The sequence below is a fragment of the Lithobates pipiens genome, unplaced genomic scaffold (genome assembly GCF_037356315.1).
Source record: "Lithobates pipiens isolate NorthernLeopardFrog02 unplaced genomic scaffold, aLitPip1_a1.2 Scaffold_10, whole genome shotgun sequence".
Classification (NCBI taxonomy): Eukaryota; Metazoa; Chordata; class Amphibia; order Anura; family Ranidae; genus Lithobates; species Lithobates pipiens.
This window is the reverse complement of record NW_027507686.1, coordinates 193,117,919-193,142,414: the sequence shown is the minus strand read 5'-3', so window position 1 is coordinate 193,142,414 and position 24,496 is coordinate 193,117,919. Positions and strand designations below refer to the sequence as shown.

The window sequence follows — 24,496 nt, the reverse complement described above, 5'->3', positions numbered from 1 at the left end:
GACCCACTAGCAGGTGTAATGGGCAGGCCATACAAAGACGGTCCACTACTTACCTGTCTCCAGCAGTAAGGGCTGCCAGTTTCTCCTCTCCAGCCTGAGGTTCAGAATTGTCATTCAGAATTATTTGCATCTGCTGTTCAATCTCCCTGGGCTTCAGTAATCGTCCATCGTGATACAGCCACACTTTGAAGTAGCGTCCCTTGTGGTAGACAATAATGTGCCGGCTGTCCTTTACATGCTGAATGGTGTCTACAATGGTCAGAGAGTTACAGTTATAAAGACAAGAGCCCATTGCAGGCTTAATCTGTTTCCAACCTCCCTTCCTCCAGAGACTGAATTCTATTAGATGTCAATTAGAACTATCTGTAATGTGGAGACTGGTTTACAGTACTGTTGTGTTGCTTAAAGTGGTTGTAAACCCTACATATACCCAGTGAAACTGAAGTAATACCGGGTGATACACAGAAATGAAACAAATCTTCCTACATAAGTTGTACCTGTCTATCTGCAGTTTTCTCTTCTCTACATCTGAATTTGAAGGTTTGTCGCAGAGTTCACAAAAAAGGAGGCAGGGAACTGACATTACAATTGGCAGAGCTCAGTGAGAAGAGATATGAGAGCTAATTGGAGGGAAGAGACACCCCCCCCTACAAACAGCACACATGAACAGAACTGAGGCTGTCAATCAGCTGAAGATACCTCCCTGTCACCTTTTTTTTCTCTTGGTGTCAGGAAAACTTGTCATAAGGGACTCAGGCATATAGCAGAGGAATGAAGCAGTAGACAGAAATGACACTTAGTGCTCTTAAATGTGACAAGAACACATTATAGAGGGATATAATTTATTACTATTTCATGGCTCAGATTTACAACCACTTTAAAGAAGTGGTACAATTTAGTGGCATAATTCTGGCACACTGCATGCCATTCATACACACTGCTATAATAAGAAATACCCGTTTATCAGCTTGACCATGACTTTTGGCTTACTTCTGAAATCTTCTTCTAATAACTGAAGGGTGCTTTAGATAGAACATAGTTAATGTGCTGCCTATTGTAAGGTATGAGAAGACTGTAGCTTCCCATCATGTGCTTTTCTACAGGTCTCAGTAGGATTCTGGAATCAATGATGTTAAGGGGTTGATTTACTAAAACTGGAGAGTGCAAAATCTGGTGCAGCTTTGCAGGATAGCCAATCGGCTTCTAACTTTAACTTGATCAATTAAACTTTCTATGCAGAGCTGCGCCAGTTTTAGTAAATCAACCACAAGCGAACTTGCACTTAAACTTCACTGGCGGCTTCCCATACAAAAAATGGTGGCGACAGCACCCGAAAGCTGATTGAAAAATAAGCTGGGGTGTCGACATTGCAGGGACGCTAGACAGGCAAGTGTCCTAATACTAAAAGTCAGCAGCTACAATATTTGTAGCTGCTGACCTAAAAAAAATTTGGTGAGGGAGCTGGAGCTCTTCTTTAAAGTGTTTGTTACCCATACCTTTCCACATTTCCTGATATGTGCCTGTTGTACTATGTACTTGTATGAAAAATTATCCTGTTCTTTTTTGCCTCCTTTGTGTGAAATCCCTGGTTATCCTGCCAGCCCCTCTGCTTTCCTATTAAAAAAATGATCAGGCTAGGCAGGAGAGCACAGTGTGGTCAGTTCCGTAGCTGTTCTGGGAGCTCACCCAGCTCTCCTCCAATGATCAGACTTGCTCTGGCACCCCACCCTCACCCGCACAGATTTTCACTGGGAAAATCAGTGTGCTGTGGCTTCTCCTCCCCATCTTATGCAGCTGAGAACAGAGGGAGTGTGATCACTTATAAAATAAGGGAAAAAGTTATTTATATATATATTTTTTTATATCTATACATAAATGTTTGCCTTGCATTTCTATTTTGAACTGAATGAGTTGTTTTACAAGGTGATCGCTTGCAATCACCTTAAAGTTATGTTAACAGTCTTGATGGTATGCATAAATAAATAGAAATAAAGTGCCTAAAATACTTTTCCTGATGAAAAACGCTGCTCCAAGCTTCTCACAGTAGTAATTAGATAACAAAAAGCCAAGAGGTTTGCCTAAATGATTTTTGCAGAAGGGGAGAAGCCAATCTGAAATCAGACCCTATCTTTCAGCAAAGATGGCTGGCCAACTGCCTAGGCTTTTTTCTTTATGAGATAAGCACTGGAGGCAACCCAAAGTAGAACTTACTCCACAAAGGGCAAGTATTTCAGCTCTTCTGTTACTATTTATTCATCCATCTAAGGAAGACTGTTAACATATTATCATTAGGACACACAGCACTTTAAAATCTTTTAATGCCTACACTCAGACATTAGAAATGTCTTATAATAATATACTGTCTGATTTCGATCTCTCTAGTTTGGTTGAAGAGCATACAGTATATTCTGAGCTTCTTTTGTCTTAAAGGTCAACTTAAATATAACAATTGGTTGGGCACTGGTGGGCTAAATCACCTATTGATTTTTTTTGTATATCTTAAAAATACCCTAGTAACAATATTATCAACATCAATCTGAGTCTCTGCTTCCTCACACGGGGGCCATAATGAAAGTAGAACTTTCATTGCTGGATTCCATGGTTAGTGCGATCCTATCATTTTTTTGCTTTGTAATGGTTGCCGAACTGACCAATTCCAGGCCAATGGAACACTTGAGAAATAGAAGAAGCAAGCATTTAATTTGTTCCTTATTTTTATGTGCCATTTGTAAATTTAAAAACACAGTAATTATGCGCAAGATATGATCAATGATTTATCAATATAATTATCAGACATTTATTAAATAAGAACCCCCACACCACAAACACCATGATCCATAAAGAAGGAAAGCTGTTAGCTCACAAGGAAAGCTGTTTTACGGTCAGTAGAAGAAGTTGCATTATTCTTACCCTCTGACAGTAAAATGATATTGGGTTAGTAAAAGATTTGATCATGCAAGTAGGTGAAGTATTACGTGGTTTTTGGTGCAAAAATAGACTGTAGTGTGCTAAGCAACATTTAGGTGACAAAAATAATGCAAAAAGCATTAAGTGGCAATTCAAATGCAGACTTGACGAACATCACGCTGTTATAAAGCTTGCTTACTGTGTGGTCCATTTACAAACACAACTGCTGACTGATGTAGACCAGTGGACTCCAAACTGCGGCTCAGGGACTGGATGTTGCCCTTCGCTTGCCTTTATCTGGCCCTTGGGCGGGTGAGAACACCTCTAAGCCATGGAACTTTAACTGTACTGCCTAGTAGATATTACTGTTTCCAACAATGGGGCACTGTTTCTCCCACTGACAAACAGTGGGGAACTATTTCTCCCAATGATACCAACGACGGGGAGCTATTGCTCCCACAAATACCAAATGTGGCAATGTTCACTCTCATTGATGCCAGGAAAACTTCCACTTTTACTGGCCACAGTCAGCCCCCCCCCCCCCCCCCCAAAGTCTGAAGGACAATAAGCTGGCCCTTTGTTTCAAAAGTTTGGAGACTCCTGATGTAGACCATAGACAGATATTTCTGTAAATTGTTGAGAAATGTAAAAGCAGATGTAAAGGGAGTAAGATATTTATACATGGAAGGGGCCCCTATCAGTTAATTAGGATGATCTATACCAGGGATATGCAATTAGCGGACCTCCAGTTTTTGCAAAACTACGAGTCCCATGAGGCATTGCAAGACTCTGACAGCCACAAGCATGACACCCAGAGGCAGAGGCATGATGGGACTTGTAGTTTTGCAACAGCTGGAGGTCCACTCATTGCATATCCCTGATCTATACTAAACCTATTCACAGACTAGCAGCAGAGGCATGCAGTAATGTCCATTCTTATGAACTCAAGTATATGCTATAAAAGAGCTGCAACATCTCTTAACAGACACACATTATACAATGAATTAGGCAGCATAGGTTTAATACATACTCTACACTACCAAGTGAGCACAACAATACCTGAGTGCTTTCTGCATTGAGTGCCACTTACCTGCTACATATAGATAAGGGCATGTTCCCAGTATATGAGTTGGTGGTAATACCGCTACGCCATCAAAATGTAACTGTCCTGCCTAGTAGATATTACTGTTTCCGCCTCACATTGGTGTGCACCCCAGAACACAAACACACATGCGTGTATATGAGCAGAGCAGTGGATAGTGGCAGTGGACGGTGTGTTTTATTTTTAGTATTTTTTTACAATTAGATTTTTTAGTCGTTTTTTACAATTAGATTTTTTAGTCGTTTTTTACAATTAGATTTTTTAGTCGTTTTTTACAATTAGATTTTTTAGTCGTTTTTTACAATTAGATTTTTTAGCAGCCCTGTTAAGGGGGGATATTGGTGAAATATCTAGTATCTAAACAGACCCACTGATATCTCATTTGTAAGACAGAGAAAGGGACTGTGGACAAAGATTCCCCAGTCCCTTTCTCTGCAGCCTCAGCTGCACTGGATAGTGAACAAATGGGAAGGGTTATCCTGTTCATTCACAAACTGAAGCATCGTGAACATAATTTACAATGCTTCAGTTAAGAATGAACACAAGAGCAATCGGTACAGATCACTCACTGTGTTTACTCAGAAAAGGAAGGGAATGATAAGTTAAATATTGACTGAAGTTGTAAGTATAGAAGCATTACGTATGCTGACACGTGTGCTCCCCATGGGGTTCAATGAGCCAAGTGTTTTCCTGCAATAAACATTGTGCTTTTCCCCTAATAACAACATGTTTCCTAGCTATAACTGTTTTACTGAACTAAATTACTAAATAATATCTTTGTTTTGCAAATTCTCAATTTTTAAAGGTATATCCATACATTATGGGATTCAGGAACACAGCTAAAACTGTTTCCTTTCATACTCTCTCTCCAAATGAAACTCAGTAAAGCCTAGTTTCAAAGCTGATCTTCGGAAATTAGTCCAAATGTACCCTTGTCAACCCACGACAAGGCAAGGGTTAAACGCTCATCAAATCAGAGGGGAGGTTTAGAGACTCGACTTTTTACTTTAACCCCTGGCTCCGGCTCTCTCCTCTTCTCCACAAAGTTCTGTCCAGTGGGCAGTCTCTTGGTGTCTTCATGTGCAATGCGGGGCTATCAGACCTGCATTGTATGTGAAGGAGGATGGAGTGTGATTGTGGCCAGAGCGCGTCTTAGAGAAGAAGCAGCACTGGACAGGTCACACAGGTCCAGGAAGCCTGCCTGAGCAGAGAATAAGGTGAGTACTTTACTTATTCCTGCATCCCTAGACCCAATGAGCAGGTAACCCTTGTAGTGCGAAAAGTTGAAGAGCCCACTGTAAGGGTAGACTTTGGCTAATTCCTGGAGTTCAGCCTTAAAGTGGTTCTAAAGTCAGAAGGTTTTTTATCTTAATGCATTCTAAAACCTTCTATGTGTCTCAGCGCCCCCAAAACTTACCCGAGCCCCATCTTGATCCAGCCATGTTGCATGAGAGTCCAGGACTCTCTCTCCTCATTAGCTGAGACACCAGTGGGGCCCCATTGGCTCCTGCTGCTGTCAAAGTCAGTGAGCCAATAAGGAGAGAGAGAGGGGATGGGGCCGAGCCACGGCTCCATGTCCGAATGGACACACAGGGCAGCGGCTCAGCTCGGGTGCCCCCATAGCAAGCTGCTTGACCCAAGAAGATGGGGATCAGAGCTACTCTGTGCAAAACCACTGCACAGAACAGGTAAGTATAACAGGTCCGTTATGTTTAAATGAAAAAAAAAGGAAAAACCGTTAGAATCACTTTAAAGAGGTGTTCTGCCCCCCCCCCCCCCCCCCAAAAAAAATGTTTTAAAGCCAGCAGCTACACATACTGCAGCTGCTGGCTTTTAACAATATGCCCCCTACCTGTCCTGGAGTCCAGCGATGTTGGCACTGCAGCTGATGTTTCCATCAGCTGTCGGGTGCTGTCGCCACCATTGCAGGTAAGGGTACCCGGCAGTGTAGCCTTACGGCTTTGTGCTGGGAACACTACTGCGCATGTGCGATGCCCTGCACCTCTCTCCTACTGGCCCAGCGACAGGGAGAGGATGATGGAGCCCCGTGGCGATGTCATGCGCCGCGGCCCAGACTCCCAGAAGTGGGAACAGAGTATCTGTCAAAGACAGGTATCCTGTCCCCCCCAAAAGGTACTAATTGTAGCACTTTTGGGTGGAACTCCGCTTTAAGGCAGGGAAAGGAACAGGAAATACGTTTTTTTTGTTTAGTCCTCATCATAATAAGAAAGAATATTTCTGCAAAGCCACTATACATTCCCTTTATATCTTGCATAGAAAAGAGGACATAGAGTATGCCTAATTCTTTCAGTATATATGTGCTGTCTGATCTCTTTGATAGTAATCGGGTACATAAGCATGGACCTTGTGCAGGGCAGCTGGTTTTGTATCCGTCCCATTGTACACATGTGCAGCACAGTGATATTGTCACTATAGCTTTCACAGGGAAATAATAGATAGGTTTTCAAAAGGCATTTCGGTTCATTATTGAGGAATATATCAAATAAAATGTTTTGTGCCCAGAGCTCAGCTTTCAGAATTCCTTTAGCATTTCAGAAATCCACTAAAAATGGAACTAGCAACAAAAATTTGCCATGTGCGTAAAATCTCAGAATATACCAGAGAAATAGAGTACAGTGGAACCTTGGATTACGAGCATAATCCGTTCCAGGAGAATGCTTGTAATTCCAAAGCACTCGCATACCAAAGCGAGTTTCCCCATAGAAGTCAATGGAAACAAAGATAATTCATTCTGCATTGACTTCTATTACATGCAATACCGCATGTTGCCAGAGGTGAGGGGGCGCCGGAGAGCCTCGGAAATACTCAGGGACAGCTCAGCTGAATTCGGAAAGCTTCGGAAAAACCTCAGAAACACTCGGGAACGGAGTACTTCGGAGTGTTACAGAGTATTTCCCGGTCATTTCTAGTATTTCCGAACGGCTCCAAACCGTTCCGAGTGTCCCCGGCGCCCCCGCACCTCTGGCTAAATGCGGTACTGAACCGTCCATTCGCTTGAATTCTGCTCGTTTTGCAAGACAACACTTGCAAACCGAGTCAGAATAATAAAATAAGTTGCTCGTCTTTCAAAAAGCGAGTTAACCGCGTTACTCGTAAACCAAGGTTCCACTGTATATAGCAGTCAGTTTGTAAATGGTCCACTCTAGTACAGTTAGGCTCCTGCGTTTCATTTTGAAACAATACAACAAAAAAATTACATAAGCATACAAAAATGAAGCGTTCTATTGTCACACATGTGTTAAAAAAAAAACGTGGTTCTTTCTGCACATGCGCTACAATTGAGATGACTGACAACATGGAAGACAGGGCCAAAGCTGTACCTGTCTCAATGCCAGGTATACGGCTAGTATTGAACATTCGTTCATACTGGGCGGAACACATTGGAATGGTATTATTAATCATAAGCTGAAAGGAAACAAAAAGGATGAGACAAAATAAGGGGAGGGTATGGAAAATAAAGTATTGTCAAACAGGTAAAAAAGTCATTTAAAAAATAAAGCAATAAAAAACATGAAAGGACCCAGATGAACCTGGAATGGAAACACAAAATAAGGAGAGGTAGAGCCAAGCAGCCATCTAGACGAAGGAAGGACAAAGATGTGAAATATTACCTGTGAGATACCATAAAAAAAATGCCATCATTGAAAACTGCTCCCAGGCAGTGCCCGTTGGCCATCAATCAATCAAGAATTAATTTAGGAATTTTCAAAACGACATCAAATTCAACAAATAGTGTAACCCTCAAATTCTTTATACTGTATGTCAGCTTCCATGGAGTTGTATACATGGTTCCTTGTAAAGGATAAATCCAAATTCCTCTTGGCAATTAAATACTTTAACCTGTCGCCATCGAATCTTATTGGCTGCAATCCTTGGAAGCTGACATCTATGCCAGTGTGATGGGCGAGGAGTCTCACAGTTAATATTTGACCAATATGAGGGACTGGTTATACAACCACTGGCTGCTCTTACCTGTTTCTTCTCCAGGGATCCGGGAAGTATTAAACATTCTCTCCCACTGAGATGAGCATAATGGAACAGTGGATCCCATCATCAGAATCTACACCACATACCACACAGTGTGCCGCAGGGGTTATAAATACAATTTTAGAAATATATTAAGGGTAGAAATAAAAGACAAGGCAATGTGATTCATTTACAAGTGTGCATCCTCCAACATCCTCCAAAGAAATCTACAATAATTCAATATCAACTGAAAAACGGATCTTTATTTAAAACCCAACAAGACCATTTTTTAAGTTTCTGCAACGAAAGAATTAACTTCTCTTCTTTTCTCCACTTTGGCCTGTTCATTTCATAGTCCTGATATGTGCCTGTGGTACCATGTACTGGTATGAAAAAGTATCCTGATTTAATTGTATTGCTTCCCGTGTGTTAAATCCCTGGTGTTTCTGCCAGTCCCTCTGCTTTCCTATTAAAAACCGACCACACTAGGCATGAAAGCACGGTGTGGCCAGTTCTATAGCTGTGCTGCTCTCCTCCAATGATCAGACTTGTCCTGTCACCCCCCCCCCCCCCCCCCCCCCCACACACACACACACACACACACACACACACACAGCTATTCACTGGAATAACCATTGTACTGCAGTTTCTCCTCCCCTAGCTCTTATGTAGCTGAGAACAGAGATTATGAGATCACTTATGTGATCAAATGGACAAAAAAGCATTTATAATGTTTTTTCTATCTATACATATATAAATTTTGCATCCCTATTTTAAACTGAATAGATTATTTTACAAGGTAAGGGTTTACATATACTTTAAATATACAACTGAAAGTGTTTTTTTTCTATATACAGTAATACCTTTGATTACGAGCATAGTTAGTTCCAGAAGAATGCTTGTAATCCAAAGCACTCGTATATCAAAGCGAGTTTCCCCATAGGAAATAATGGAAACTCAGATAATACGTTCCACAGCCACTGCGTGTCTATGAAGTATCGCATGTGGCCAGAGGTGCGAGGGCACTGAAGGCACTTGGAAACACGCGGATGCACTCTAGAATGGAGTGTTTCCGAGTGCGTCTCCGAGTGTCTCCAGCTCCCCCGCACCTCTGGCCAAATGCAGTACTGCACACCCCAGAGGCTTGAATCCTGCTCGCCTTTCGAGACAACGCTTGCAAAGTGAGTCAGGATTTTCTTTTTAAAAACAGCTCGTATTGCGAAACGTTTGTAAAACCGTGTTACTCGCAATCAGAGGTTCCACTGTAAGTGCAAAAACCCTGCTAATCATGTCAGAAATTCAGAGCTGTCCTGTATCCTCCACATATTTCCTGTGTTATCTCCAGGAAGGTAGTTCGACTTCCCAGTTCATACCTTGGACCACAGAACAATTAGCCCTTAGATTGTGGAGAATAGGACAGGGAAAAGGTTTGAGTAGTTTAGCAAAAGATAACAGGGCAGGGCTGACACTCCTCAGTCAAAAACACTATGGGGGGGATTTAATAAAACAAAAGCACACCGAATCTGATGCAACTATGAAAAGCATCAGCTTCTAACCTTAGCTTGTTCAATTAAGCTTTGACAATAAAACCTGGAAGCTGATTGCTTACTACACACAGCTGCACCAGATTCGGTGTGCACCAGCTGTAGTAAATCCCTCCCTATGTTTTGTCAGTCCTGGGTTCACACATATGTGAATTGAATGTGGGTATTCCCACATCCAATGTCCCAATTTCCTATCAATTTAATGAGTATTTGGAACACAGGCAGCCATTAAGACAAATATGCTTGAAGAGAAAGGAAGGTTAGCACCCCTGTAAGTTGTTTGCTGTATGCACTTCCCCTGACTTTCTGTCCATGTGATAGGTGTCAGATGTATAAGGAAAAGAAGAGAAATCTACTCGGTGGGCACAGAGACAGTATTTACAATTTGACAACAAATATCTGCTCAACGAGGAGACAAACAACATTTTTAACCTGACAGAGGCTCGCCCCTTTTATTCTAACTCCATCCAGCCAAAGACTACCATTAGCAGATTTTATATACAGTGCCTCACCTAGTCAATGTTCAAGAATGAATCACAATGCATAGCATGGTGATGTCATTAGGTTGTGCCCATGCTGATCTGACACCTTTACATATTTTCCTTTACATCAGATGCCCACAAAGGTTGGTTTCCAGTTAATCTAAATTAATTAGAACTACACTCCAGCATGTTTCCCACTAAGCCTCAAAGACCAGCCAATTGTTTGCACCCCCCATGTGCCTTGAGCTCAGAAGTATGGCTCCAGTATAAAGAGCCAAGTCCAGCTGATGAATCTTGGCACTGGAGCCCTAAAGATGGTTATATGTCACATTCCACATAGCATTTTCATTATTGAGTGAAATAATATTTTACAAAAACATCAGTAGTAATGCTATGGACATAATTATAAATACCGGTTTTATTTCTTCTCTGTCCAGTTTTCTTCGATAGAGTAAAATGGCATGGATGGCATTGCCAGCTCTTGCAGCTTGGATATGGGTTGGCAACACATATAGGTAATCCTGGAAGATAAAGGTCATTTTTTATATTCATCACGATTGTGACCATGGAAAGAATATAATGACATAATTTAACCTGTACTGAAAGGCATACAGTATGTACCTTCCATTGCTGCTCTTCTTAAAATACTAGTCGCCTGTCTCCTGCTAATTTACTGGCAAATAGCTCTTTCTGAGATCAAGGGTTCTGACTTTTTTAGTTGACTTATTTCCAAGCTCGTTTCTAGTTAGGAACTGAAACCAGAGACTGCCAGACAACTTCCAAAAGAGGTCATCAGTGGCAGCCTAAACAATTCTCTAGTTTCCATTAGACAGAATAAAATATATACTGTACATGTATTTAACTTAAAATGGTGTTGCCACCAAAAAATTAAAAGCTGCTTAAAATTCGGGAAAAAAAAAAAAAAAATTGGCAAAATTGTTTTTTACTCACCTCTAAATACCTGTTGCTAAGGGGTCCCTCATAGTCTGCCTTCTTCCTTGCCCGGGCTGGTGACATCACTTCCTCTCGCACCGCACATTCACCTGAGACCTGTGTCCCAGGTGACTGTATGGCGTATCACGGCGCCCTGCGCCGCTCGCGTATGCGCAGTGGGTGCCCGGCTGTAAAGCCATAGCCGGGTGCCCACAGTACGCATGACGGCGCCGCGAGCGGAGAACGGGGGGGGGGGGGGGGGGGGGGGCTTCGTTCCCCTGCATCGCTGGACCCTGGGGCAGGCAAGTTGTCGATTATTAAAAGCCAGCAGCTGCAGTATTTGTAGCTGCTGACTTTTAATTTTTTTTTTTTTTTTTTTTTTTAGGGGGTACCCCACTTTAAAAGGAGAAGTATAGCCAAAGCTCATTTAGCTGTACTTCTCCTGTGGATCACAGGAGTGTAGTTTGTTTTGCACTCCTGTGACCCGTTTTCACCGACGTCACAGAGCCGGTCCAGGTTAGTGTTTGGCTGAAACCATTTATTATCAATCAACTTTGTTTACTATTTTTAAATCATAATGGCAACAGAAACATAAACTATCCAAATAACCCTGATCAAAAGTTTACATACCCTGGTGATTTTGGCCTCATAACATGTACACAAGTTGACACAAAGAGGTTTGAATGGCTATTAAAGGTAACCATCCTCACCTGTGATTTGTTTGCTTGCAATTAGTTTGTGTGTGTATAAAATGTCAATGGGTTTATGGACTCCTGACAGACCCTTGCATCCTTCATCCAGTGCTGTACTGATGTTTCTGGATTCTGAGTCATGGGAAAAGCAAAAGAAATGTCAAAAGGATCTGCAGGTAAAGGTAGTTGAACTGTATAAAGCAGGAAAGGGATATAAAAAAAGATATCCAAGGAATCGAGAATGTCACTCAGCAGTGTTCAAACTCTAATCAAGAAGTGGAAAATGAGGGGTTCTGTTGAAACCAAACCATGGTCAGGAAGACAAACAAAAATTTCAGCCACAACTGCCAGGAAAATTGTGCGGGATGCAAAGAAAAACCCACAAATAACTTCAGGCGAAATACAGCAGTGGTCATCAACCCCGGTCATCAACCCTGTCCTCAGGGCCCACTAACAGGCCAGGTTTGCAAGATAACTGAAATACATCACAGATGATATCATTTGCTGCTCAGTGATTGCAGTATTCTAGTCTGCATCTCCCCAAGGGAATACATAAAACCTGGCCTGTTAGTGGGCCCTGAGGACAGGGTTGATGACTACTGAAATACAGGACTCTCTGAAAATGTGGTGTGGCTGTTTCAAGATGCACAATAAGGAGGCACTCGAAGAAAGATGGGCTGCATGGTCGAGTCGCCAGAAGAAAGCCATTACTATGCAAATGCCACAAAGTATCCCTCTTACAATATGCCAAACAGCACAGAGACAAGCCTCAAACCTTATGGCACAAAGTCATTTGGAGTTATGAGATCAAAATTGAGCGTTTTGGCAACAACCATAAACACTACATTTGGAGAGGAGTCAACAAGGCCGATGATGAAAGGTACGGAGGTGGATCGCTGAGGTTTTGGGGATGTGTGAGCTACAGAGGCACAGGAAATTTGGTCAGAATTGTTGGCAAGATGAATGCAGTATGGAAATGCTGGAGGAACATTTGTATTCATCAGCCAGGAAACTGCATGGGACATACTTGGACATTCCAAGATGACAATGATCCAAAACACAAGGCCAAGTCGACCTGTCATTGGCTACAGCAGAATAAAGTGAAGGTTCTGGAGTGGCCACCTCAGTCTCCTGACCTCAATATCATTGAGCCACTCTGGGGAGATGTGCAGTTCATGAAAGACAGTCCAAGAATTTACAAGAACTGGAGGCTTTTTGCCAAGAGGAATGGGCAGCTTTACCAGTTTTAGAAGATAAAGAGCCTCATCCACAAATACCACAAAAGACTTCAAGCTGTCATTGATGATGTTTAAATACACGCCATCAAGAACTGGGGTATAAACTTCTGATCAGGGTCATTTAGGTAGTTTCTGTTGCCATTATGATTTAAAAAGAGTAAACACATTTGATTGATAATCAATGGCTTTAACCAAACACTAACCACGAGTGAAATATGTGATATCATTCATATGCTCCAAAAAAAAAAAAAAATGGCCAAGAAATCATCAATCGGGGTATGTAAACTTATGAGCACAATCTTCAATGCTTCAATCTCCCATAAACCCCAGCATACACTTAGTTTTCCTTTGGTTTCCCGACACATTTCAGCACTGGGAGTCAGAGGATATGCTCAGTACTTCCAATTTTGGGAGGAGAATGTGACCCATTCCATGTGGAAGCATTTGGTCAATCATCTCTGTGACATGAAGAGGCTAAGAATCCTGTGACTCATAGCTCACCTAAGACTTTCCTTTCACTTTCCAGCTTAATAGAACAGCAGAGCAGTTAGCTGCTTACAAGGGCTAACTTAAAGTCAACCTGTTTTTATGTCCTGCATGGGGACAGCACAGGTTAACCTTAAGCTATATGGGCAGGGGCAGTTCTCTTACTACACCGCTGGTCACTAATATAGATAGCTGTATCTTCTTATTAAGAAACAAAGGCCGATTAAAAGGTTACTAGTCAATGTACTTATATGTCAATTCATGGGAACATTATTCATAGGAGAGAGGGCAAACGATGTCAAGTGGTAATAAAATGCCCTGCTATTTAGTGTTTTATTTTAATAGTGGTTTTATTGTAGTTTGAACTCTACATTGCTAACATTTACACAACCGTTCTAGCAATAAGTAGTACAGAACATGAGATAAAACTATTTACAAGGAACTGGTGAAGATAAAACAATATTTGACAGACGCAAGGCAAGTTCATCTGAACATATGTAAGAAATGGGAGGAATTAACCACTGATAACATTCTGGTGAATTGATGGGCTGCGTTGCAAATTCTAGCTAAAGTCACAATATGGCTACGTCACAAAAATGGTGGAAAAATACACTGGGAAAATGTCCATGTGTCAGTAGATTTTGCCCTAAACACAATAAATTTGGGATGGAAATGATACTGACAGGCTTTTCATTTGAGAAGGCTCTACTGTGAATTGCACTGTTTTTCAGAAACGAGGTGGAGCCACCAAAACAGTTGATACCTCTCCCTACATTATGTAATATCGATACCCTTAAAAGTCCCATGAGGTTGGTTACCTCTTCCCCTCTATATTTGTATGCGAATTTCACTGGTTGACCCATAAACCCATCTCACCATTATCTCTCTGGCCGTACCATCTTGTCAGTCCATAATCTCTACTTCTCTAAACCATTGTTTCCATATAATGTGCTGGTGATGGGCAGAAAACCCAGTGGTTCCATAACATTAGCATGTATTAGTGCTGTAAGGCAGCAGTTCTAGTTTCAAAGCTGGCCTGGGGCAAAAAAGAATGATCCACAATTTTGAATGGCCACTATCCTAAAATGAGGAATCAACCTATTTCAAGGAGATGTGACAGAAGAGAAACATGCATATATCCTCTGTTAGATGGCTCTCCCACTGGTTTAGATGGTCGGTTTTAGCTGTTTGGTTGATTTTATTCTATCTCACCTACCTACCTGGCTTTACTTTCTTTAAATAGACAAACTCACCATTGCATAGTAATTGCTGTTGACCATGATTGGTCCACGGCCTCTGAGGTAGATGTACTCTTCCCACCAGTCACTTACCTATCAAGAAACAGAGAAATCAGTACAGTGAGAAAAGAGATTTAGGGTAACCTTTTAAAGAAGTGTCATACAAATTAGAAGCTATATCTAAACCTAATTGGAAAAAAATAACATTTTGCAGCTTACAAATTCTTATATGTGGTGGCAGCATTTGTTTTCTTTTGTTAAGTACATTTTGTGCAAGTACAAAAAAATGCCATTTGATCCTGTCAGAAATCATGATGTTATCAGCAAACCTAACTTCTGTGAACTACAAAGCAATGTTCCTCTAGGTCACAGAAATGAGGGTTTGAAGTCCAAATCAGGAGAGCAACCTAGGTTGACAACACTGCTCCTCCATAGATCAGTCAGCGTTGTCCACTCAGGACGTGTATTACTGGCAGAAGCACCAGGTGAAAAATAAAGTAAAAAAACAATAGAAAAGGGAAACAAATGCAGCCACCACATCTAAAAACTGGTAAGTTCAATATAGTCAACTGTTTTTTGGGGATTTGGATACACTTTAATAATAATAATAATGAGTACCCAGAAAACATCCAGTTGTCCTCAGAAAAGTTTAATAGTCTCTTGAAGCATACAATGTCTTTCATTGTCTCTTGAAGGAAGTTATGTCTCCAACAAGTCCTATAGCAGTGATGGCGAACCTTGGCACCCCAGATGTTTTGGAACTACATTTCCCATGATGCTCCACTACACTGCAGAGTGCCAGAGCATCATGGGAAATGTAGTTCCAAAACATCTGGGGTGCCAAGGTTCGCCATCACTGTCCTATAGCATGTTCATAGTCTCTGACAATCTCTTGTAGGATGCTCCTGGTCTTTGACAGCTTTCTTTAACCTTATATTCAATAAATATTATGTGTAGCCCTTCAGTGATAGCAGGAGCTGCAGTTGAGCCCCCTATATCAAGAAAGTGGACAAACGCTAATCTACAGCAACCGTGATGAGAGAATGGCATGCATACAAAAAGGTCCATATGACCAAACTGGGAGGACAGATTCAAGAGTCAAAAAGAAATACATAATCTATTACTACCTTTTAGCTGCTATAAAGTTGTACTAAATAATATAAACTGAATATTTTATAAGAAAATATTATATATATATATATATATATATATATATATATATATATATATATATATATATATATATATATATATATATATATATATATATATACACACACACACACATATATATATATACACATATACACACACACACACACATTTTAAAAAAATCATATAATGATATACATACGCTATATAATTGAGATACTATGGGTCTTTTCATGAGGCATTCTAACAATGAGTACAATTCTGTGATTACTAAATTCTGCACTAGTAACAAATATTTCTCCCACACATACCACACACAATGACACAAAGAGGAATTTTGGAAAAGAAAAAATTTGGCACCATTAGAGGAAAGAATGGCAAATGAGTGAAGCTTTAAAGTGAGCAAAACAACAGGATCACTTTAATGCCACCCCTGCAGTTGCTTTTGATTACCTTTACTTTGCTCCCCTGACACTTTCTTAGCTAAGGGCAGCAATAAGAAAAAGCCAACATAAACTCCAAGTCAATACTAGGACATAGGTAGAGCTAAACGAAGGCTTATGGTACATTTGGGTAATGGGAGGAGGGGAGGGAGGTGGGATGTACGGTTGCATGGGAGAAGTGGGGTTAGGGTTAAAATTAGGATTTTTATTGTAGTTGTGGTTACAATGAGGGTTATAATTTGAGAACATGTTAGGGATTACAACAAGAGAAATTACAGAAAAGGTTAGGATTACAGGAAGGGTTGGAATTACAGGAAGGGGAAGGGTTAGGGTTACAAGGAGTGTTAAGGTTAAAAAGTTTGTTATTAGAGGAAGGGTTACAGATACAGACGAGGTTGGAATTATTGGAAGTTTTAGGATTACAAAGAGGTTGAAATAACATGAAGGGCTAGGGTCACAGAGAATTACGGGTATTATTAGGTCTACAGAGGGGGTTGGGATTATTGAGAGGGTTAGTTTTAAGATTACAGAGAGGGTTGAAATTGGAGGGTGGGTTAGGTTTACAGTGGAGGTTGGAATTACAGGAACAATCAGGGTTACAGAGAGGGTTGAAATACGGGGTAGGGAGTTAGAAAGGAGGCTGGATTTACATGGAGGGTTAGGTTTGCAAAGAGGGTTGAAATAATAGTTATGGTTACAGACAGGGTTGGAATTAGGAGGTAGGGTTAATGTAACACATAGGTTGGAAGATTAGGGTTACAGACAGAAGTTGAAATTACTGGGATGCTTAGGTTTACAGAGAGGCTAACAAAAATGGTAAAGTCACTCCATTGCCACATCCTTGACTATAGCTTAAGACAAAAGAAAGAACATTTGGCTGGACTTTAATGGCAACTAAGTCTGGCCAAATGTTCTTACTTTTGTCTTAAAATTACAAGCCATAGAGTATGTGCTTTTTTTTATTTTCTTTTTTTACAATCAGCCATGGGGCTGTTTAAGAAAAACAAAACATAACAGATTCCTCCATCCACCTTGATTGTGGATGGAGGAATCCTCCCCGCTGGCACGTATTCTGACAGCAGTTACTCTCCACGGTCAGAATAAACTGATCCACAGCTGCAGCAACTGACCAAGACATATTTTCCAACAAGCCTGTTCAAAAGAAGTCGATCATTAGATGAACTCCTCTTAAGTGGAGACACGTGGATCGAAACTGGGCTGGTCTCTGCTTAACAGGCCGGTTTTCCATCCATCTATGGCCAGCTTTACAGAAAGGGTTGGAATTAGAGGGAAGGCTAGGGTTACAAGGATTGGAATAAGAGGGAGGGCTGGAATTAGAGGGGGGGTTGGGGTTACAAGAAAGGTTGGAATTAGAGGGAGGGTTGGGGTTATGGAGTGGGTTGGATTTATAGTTAAGACTACAGAGAGGCTTGTAATTACAGGGAGGGTAGGCTTTACAGAGAATTGAAATTACAGTTGAGGGTTACAAAGAAGGTTAGGGTTGCAAGAAGGGTTAACGTTACAGTGACAGGAACCTAACAGTAGTATATGGTTTTCTGTGTCAGGAGTCCAGCACAAAAACGATTGCTGATCTAGCAGAGCTGAAAACGAGTGCATCAGAGCAGTTCTTACAAGATGTACCAAGACAGCAGAAGGCAGCAGTGCATGTCAGTGTAGAACAAAGGACAGAGCAAATTGAGCACCTGGAGCAGCATACATGAGATAAGGGCTCTGCCTCCTGCCATTTGTCAATTTTCAACTCGAAGGGCGCACAGCCTCCAGGAGATTGTAGGACAGAACGAAAGCAGATTTGGGTTTGCTTTCCGTTTATCTTTTTATTAGATATTTCTTGTAACACCTCCAAGAATTTCCCAGTCTGTCAAATGATTTATTTTGTTATCCTGAGCCTTTACAACTTTTATATACAAGTATTATTATTATTACGAGGATAATGCTACCAGATTTGTTCTAGCATTTCAGACAGCAGGTCTGTCACCTACATCACACAGAACAAAAATTTAGAGAGCCCTTGACGAAGCTACACTTTTTTTCACATTACAATAAAAGCTTTATTCTTATTTGCACTTAGAAAAACTACTGGAAAAAAAAACAACATGTCACTTACATAGTTTGTGGCCCACCACGACTTCAGCTTCAAGTACCACTGAAGTTTTGGTCCAAGGCTAATGGCAAAATCATTGGCAAGGCCTTCCATTCTCTTAAACTGCTGCTCATCCATGAGGGGCCTAACAGACTCCAAGTACTAAAGGAATAAAGGAGGAAAGAGTTAGAGTGCCAAAATAATGATACTGTAGGGGTCATACTGTACTGCTTTTTTATCTTCTCCATCTATAGTCATTCAGAAAATGATCAGTGTGTATGATTTTACGAATGTCTTGATATAAGATAGGAGCTATAAGTACTGTTCATTTGCAGTTACAGGACAGCTAATACATCCAGTCTACTACAGGCAAAATCGATAGACCGAAACAGTAACAGATATGACAATGAGTGTTTAATTATGAAATCTGAGATTGGAAAGCAATACTTATTGAAAACCTCAGAGCAACTGATAAGTTTCAAACCTATATTGATTGTTCGGAAAGTGTAGATTTCATCTGATTGGCTGCCGAAGGCCGAAACACACGGATAATATTTCAACCACTAATAATATCTAAGAGCCTATGTACATGTTTTTTGTTTTGTTTTTCAGAACTGAAGGAAATCTTGCTATGGGTACACTGCTTGGTTGTCAACTATCCAAGAGTAGATTTCTCCTCACTTCCTCTACCAATTTCCTGCAGTTCACCCAGTACAGGAAATTAAGGGCAATCTACGCGAAGAAATGCATCGGCGAATAGAGGGCAAATTCCATTGGAGGACACTTTTTCCGGTGACAGCTGTCTAAAAAGAGATTTCCCTCCTTTTGGAGAGAGTCCAGCTTGGACTGACGTAACTATGGATAAACCATACGTGCCCGATGTCCCTGGCAGCTGAAGTAGACACCGCTACTCCAGTGATCTCCACTTGTTTCCAGGTCGCATGCTGAACAGCTGGGCTGCTGCATTCTGCACACAAGGGGTCAGCCACTTGGGAAGAGCGCCATTCAGAGAATGCTTTGCATTTTCTGAGATTTTCTGACTCTCTACCTTGTCCAATCAGATAATGCCCTGCATACTTTGAACTTTTTAGAATACATTTCAATTTAAAGTGATTGTAAACGATCACCTTGTAAAACAACCCAGTCAGTTTAAAATGGAAATGAAAGGCAAAACATTTTTGTATAGATATAAAAAAAAATATTATAAATACCTTTTCCCCCTTTTTTTTTTTTTTGATCACATTCCCTCCTGTGTCAGCTGCATAATAGCGGGGGGAGAGGAGAAGCAGCAGCACACCAAGCTTCCCAGTGAATGGCTATTACACAGGGGTGTGTCAGGACAAGTCTGATCATTGGAGGAGTGTACAATGAGTTCCCAGCACAGCTAGCGAACTGGCCACACTGTGCTCTCATGCCTAGTGTGGTCAGTTTTTAATAGGCAAGCAGAGGGACTGGCAGAAACACCAGGGGATTTCACATAAAGGAAGCAATGCAAAGAACAGGATTCTTTCTCATTCAAGAACATGGTACAGTGGGCACATATAAGGAATAGGAAGTGTTGGGGTAACAAATGCTTTTAGTTCCTCTTTCCTGGAAGTGTTTAGTACAAGGGATCTTTGTTTTATGCAACCCAAAGTCTGGGCCTGACAGTGACATCCCTCCTTCTGTAGACCAGTGGCGGCTGGTGGTATATATTTTTTTTTGGGGGGGGGGGGGGGGGGAGAGCAAACGCACACTACTTTAATATCATATCCAATGTGTTGGACAAAACCTCCAATTACTTCAATGTACAGGCAAAGCAGGTGATATATAATTTCGTAGCATTTAAAAGAAGATAGTAAAAGCGATACAAAAAGTAAACAAGACATAGTTTCAATTTTATAGTGTAATGACCAGAAGTTCACCCAGCACAACCTTTGCTCAGTAATTTGAACATCTTGCAAAGAACAAAATAAAACTTCAGTAACAGCCATTTCAAAACAGATAATACAATCAAGATTACATTGAATCTTGAGAGTATAATATTTTATTGCCGTTTTATTGCAGTAATCGTAAGCTGAAACTCCAATAATTAAAACAGCACTTAAAGTGATTGTAAGGGTTTTTTTTTTTTTTTTTTTTAAATAACAAACATATCATACGTACCTCCACTGTGAAGCTTGTTTTGCACAGAGTGACCCCGAACCTGCTCTTCTGGGGTCCCCCGTCGGCTCCTCCCCGCATCAGATAACCCCCAGGGGAAGCGCTTCCCCGAGGAGGTTACCTTGCAGGCACGCTCCCGAGTCCAGCATTCGGCATCCATAGCCGCCGAATGTATGACTCGGACGGCCCCCCCGCATCATTGGACTTGATTGACAGCAGCGGGAGCCATAGAATGCATTAAGGTGAAAAACGGCGAAGGTTTACAAACCCTTTAACTTATTTCCTCATACCTGTATTTCTGGGTTCTCTTCAAAACACATACTCACCACCAAAGCCAATCCAGTGTTGTCCCTCTTCCAGGTTCAGGCAGCCAGATGCCGGTGATGCACTGGGCCCACCTTCAGGCCCCTCTTTGTGCCTGATCCAGGAAGCCGCAGAACCAGGGACATGTAATTCTGGCTTAGGTCAGAATGGTGGCGGTGGGAAGGGGAAGCCAACAAAAAAAATATATATGAAGAAAAATTCTGCTGAGGAGGGGGTGCTAAAAGGAGCTAACTCTAGCTACATATAAACACTTGTTAGTGCGAATAAGTGATCTCAAATCCATGCAATTATGTGCATCATTGACAGTATATGCTATAGTCATAAATGATACACAGAACAATAGATACTGTTTTGTTATTTGCACATTATTTAATTTTCTTTTTAATTAGTGGTCAGATCATGTCATGAGACTGGCCATAGGAGCACTACTTTGCTGAAGTGCATAGAAGGTTTAAATTTTATGAACCAATGTTTTTTCAATATTTTGATGAAATATTTGTTTTTCAAATACACTTTAATTAAAAGATGCATGCACAACCCTCTGCTAAAAAAAGAGGTGCTTTCTAATAAGAAAGCCTAGCACTACCTTCATGCTTCCTGGCAAGAGGAGGTAATCAGTTAATTAAAACTGTCCTATTTAAAACGCACTCTTGCATCTGAACCCCTGGCAGATGGAAAAAAGCACCATTTAATACAATTGTGTAGAATTGTTTTTTTTTTTCATACAACTAGCATAAGCACCTAAATCTGTCAAGATATCACCCTCAGTATTCCCTGGCAGCAGTAAGAATGGGAGAAATAGGGGCAGCACCTAGAACCAATCAGAATCTGCTACATGCACATGTGCTGTGAGGAAACATGCAAACAGGAGGAAAGCGCAGAATGAGCACAACTGGTGACTTATCAGTGCTGTTCTTTCATTGTACAATTATTCCAACTGGGAGAAAGGAGATGACACCACTGTATTCCTTAATGCTAACAAATAAAATGATGTCACTCTCTTGGCTGTACGGCCTGGCAGAGGTGTAAAAAGTAGAAAAGTGTATGGAAAAAAGTTAAAACACTTAGGCCGATAAGACAGTTAACAGGTGTGTAATTTAGGTGTTTGCCAGGAGTACAGCTTTAGGCTGGGGTCAGGAGATCATGTCTGGCTCTCAATGGAGTTGGTTCACACATCTCTGGAGCAGCTCCAGTGTGAATTGCACAGCAATCTTCTGGTCTGTTTCAGGTCCGAATTCAGCCTGAAATCAGACCTGAAATGGTGAACAAGGACACACCGGACCCCTGCTGTGAGCGGCTCCTTATAGCAGTGTGAACCCAGCCTTAAAGTGGATGTAAACCTCATGAAATATGAACAAGGCATATTCCTCTATAGTGTGTACTTGTCTCAATCCAGAGTATATCATTTCTGTCTGCTGCTTCACTCCTCTGCTTTCAGCATGAGTAACTTCTGACAAGTTTTCCTGACACCAAGAGAAAATGTTTCACCTGTGTATCACTTGAGGGCAGTCACTTCACTGGGTATATGTAATGCATAATGTAATGTACTACACACGACCAGACTTTTCGATGGACTAGGTCCGATGGAACAAATCTGCCAGACAATTCATTCATGTGTGGGCTTCATCGGACCTTTGTTGTCTAAAAAGCAGACGGACTTTAGTTTTAAAACATGTTTCAAATCTTTCCGACTGACTCGAGTCTGGTCAAAAAATCAGTTTGTCTGTATGCTGGTCCAACGGACGAAAACCGACGCTAGGGCAGCTATTGGCTACTGGCTATGAACTTCCTTATTCTAGTCCGGTTGTACGTCATCACACTCGAATCCATCTGACTTTGGTGTGCTTGTGTGTGGCCAAGTCCATTCGTTCGGAAAGTCCGTCGGAACTCCGCCTAGTCCGTGGAAAAGTCCGGTCGTGTGTACGCGGCATAAGGGTTTACAACCACCTTTAGTGTCCTTTTCAGTTTTTATTTTTATTTTATTTTTTTTATTAAAATTGGACTAAAGAAATAGTGTCAAACAACACAGAATATGCAGCCACTACTTCAGGACAAACGTAGCTATTATCTGTAAAGATTTCCTACTTGAACACATTAGAAAGCAATGGTGAGATTTTTAAACTGAAGCCACAAGCTGATACTGAAAACTGAAGCATAGCTGCATCATGGACATCAGCATGTTAGAAGCTCTTTGCAATAATAAGTGCATTGTGTCCGTGCTTCAAAGACTTACCCCATTACCAGGAGTTCCTACAAATTCACATAAAACAACAAGGTATAATTACCTGTCCATTTCCTATTTAATACACACTATATGGCCAAACGTTTGTGAATCTCTGACCACCACACTTATATGAGCATATTGGATATTACCATTCTGGGACCTTGGGCATTAATATGCCCATGGGCATTAATATGGAGCATGCCCCCCTTTTGCTGGTTTAACAACCTCCCCTCTGCTAGTAAGGCCTTCCCCAAGATTTTGGAGTGTTTCTGTTGAACTCTCAGCCCAAAGAACATTTGTAGGGTCAGCTACTGATGTTAGATGAGAAGACCTGGCTTACGCTCAGTGTTCCAACTGATCCCAAATGTGTATAATAGGGCTAAGGTCAGGGCTCTGTGTCTTTGAGTTTCTCCACTACAAGCATGTCAAAAACTGGGTTGCCAACCATCAGTAAATTCAGTGACAGTTTGTAAAATCTGTGATTTTTACAACGACCTATGCATGTCCGTAATGGACATTCACTGACAGATGTAAAAATCACAGATTTTATAAACTGTCACAGAATTTACTGACGTTTGGCAACCCTGACAAACCATATCTTTACAGAGCTGACTTTGTATACAGGGCCAAAGTCATGCTGAAACAGAACGGGCCCTTCCCCAATGTGTTGTCAGATGGCCGGAAGCACACAGTTGCCTAAAATATCTTTGTATGCTGTAGCATTAACAGAACCCTTCACTGGAAACACATGTACTCAATAATGTGGAGGTGCGGTTACATACTTTTGACCATATAGTGTATTTGGATTTATTTTATACAGATGCATGATCATCACTCTAATGTAATTGAAAAAAGTACAAAAATGTAGCTGAAGAGCAAATGTCTGTTCACCAGTGCTTGCTGAAACTAGGCAAACACCAGAAGCTAGGTAGGTTATAACCCAACAACTTCTATCTGTCAAGCTTAATGTTTTTTGAACCCTCACAGAAGTTGGATCCAGTTCTATAGTAAGTACTGCATTCAGTGATGTACTGTGTGTGTGTAGACAGAGTATATTATATGCTGGTGGCTGCAATCTTGAGTTAAATTACTTCAGGACCAACCAACTTTACTTTGGCACCATGGATGCAATTCTACATCAATATATACTTACCTCTGTATATAAAGCATAATATATAGTAAGGGTTCTTTCACACAGGCAGACCTACCGAGGCCACCTGTTAGTTTTTCAGGAGCACCTGATTGGACCCTCCGGTCTCCTCTATGGAGTGGACACCTTCTGACATCCAATCCTCTCCGCTATAAACAGACGGATGGGATCAGATGGGATGGCAGTCGGGCGTGTAAACAGACAAATGGGGGTTTATTTACTAAAGGCAAATCCACTTTGCACTTGAGTGCACTTGAATGTGCACTTGGAAGTAAAGTCGTTGTAGATCCGAGGGGGACATGCAAGGAAAATAAAAAACATCATTTTAGCTTGACATGATTTGATGAAAAA

General features: G+C 41.1%; 1 protein-coding gene across 4 annotated transcripts in view; it reads right to left on the bottom strand.

Annotated features, from left to right (window-relative positions):
• CPT1A (carnitine palmitoyltransferase 1A) overlaps positions 1 to 24,496 on the bottom strand; it is a 112,892-nt gene that overhangs the window by 35,132 nt on the left and 53,264 nt on the right. For 2 of the 4 annotated variants that reach the window (XM_077460794.1, XM_077460795.1), the window contains exons 6-10: positions 18,330 to 18,467; positions 14,625 to 14,702; positions 10,436 to 10,543; positions 8,003 to 8,090; positions 54 to 249 (exon numbers count right to left, since the gene is read on the bottom strand). In XM_077460794.1, coding sequence (XP_077316920.1) covers positions 54 to 249; positions 8,003 to 8,090; positions 10,436 to 10,543; positions 14,625 to 14,702; positions 18,330 to 18,467 — 608 coding nt within the window. Of the gene's footprint in view, positions 1 to 53; positions 250 to 7,350; positions 7,436 to 8,002; positions 8,091 to 10,435; positions 10,544 to 14,624; positions 14,703 to 18,329; positions 18,468 to 24,496 lie in introns of those variants that run through there. The other 2 variants (XR_013263656.1, XM_077460796.1) reach the window with 2 other exon arrangements.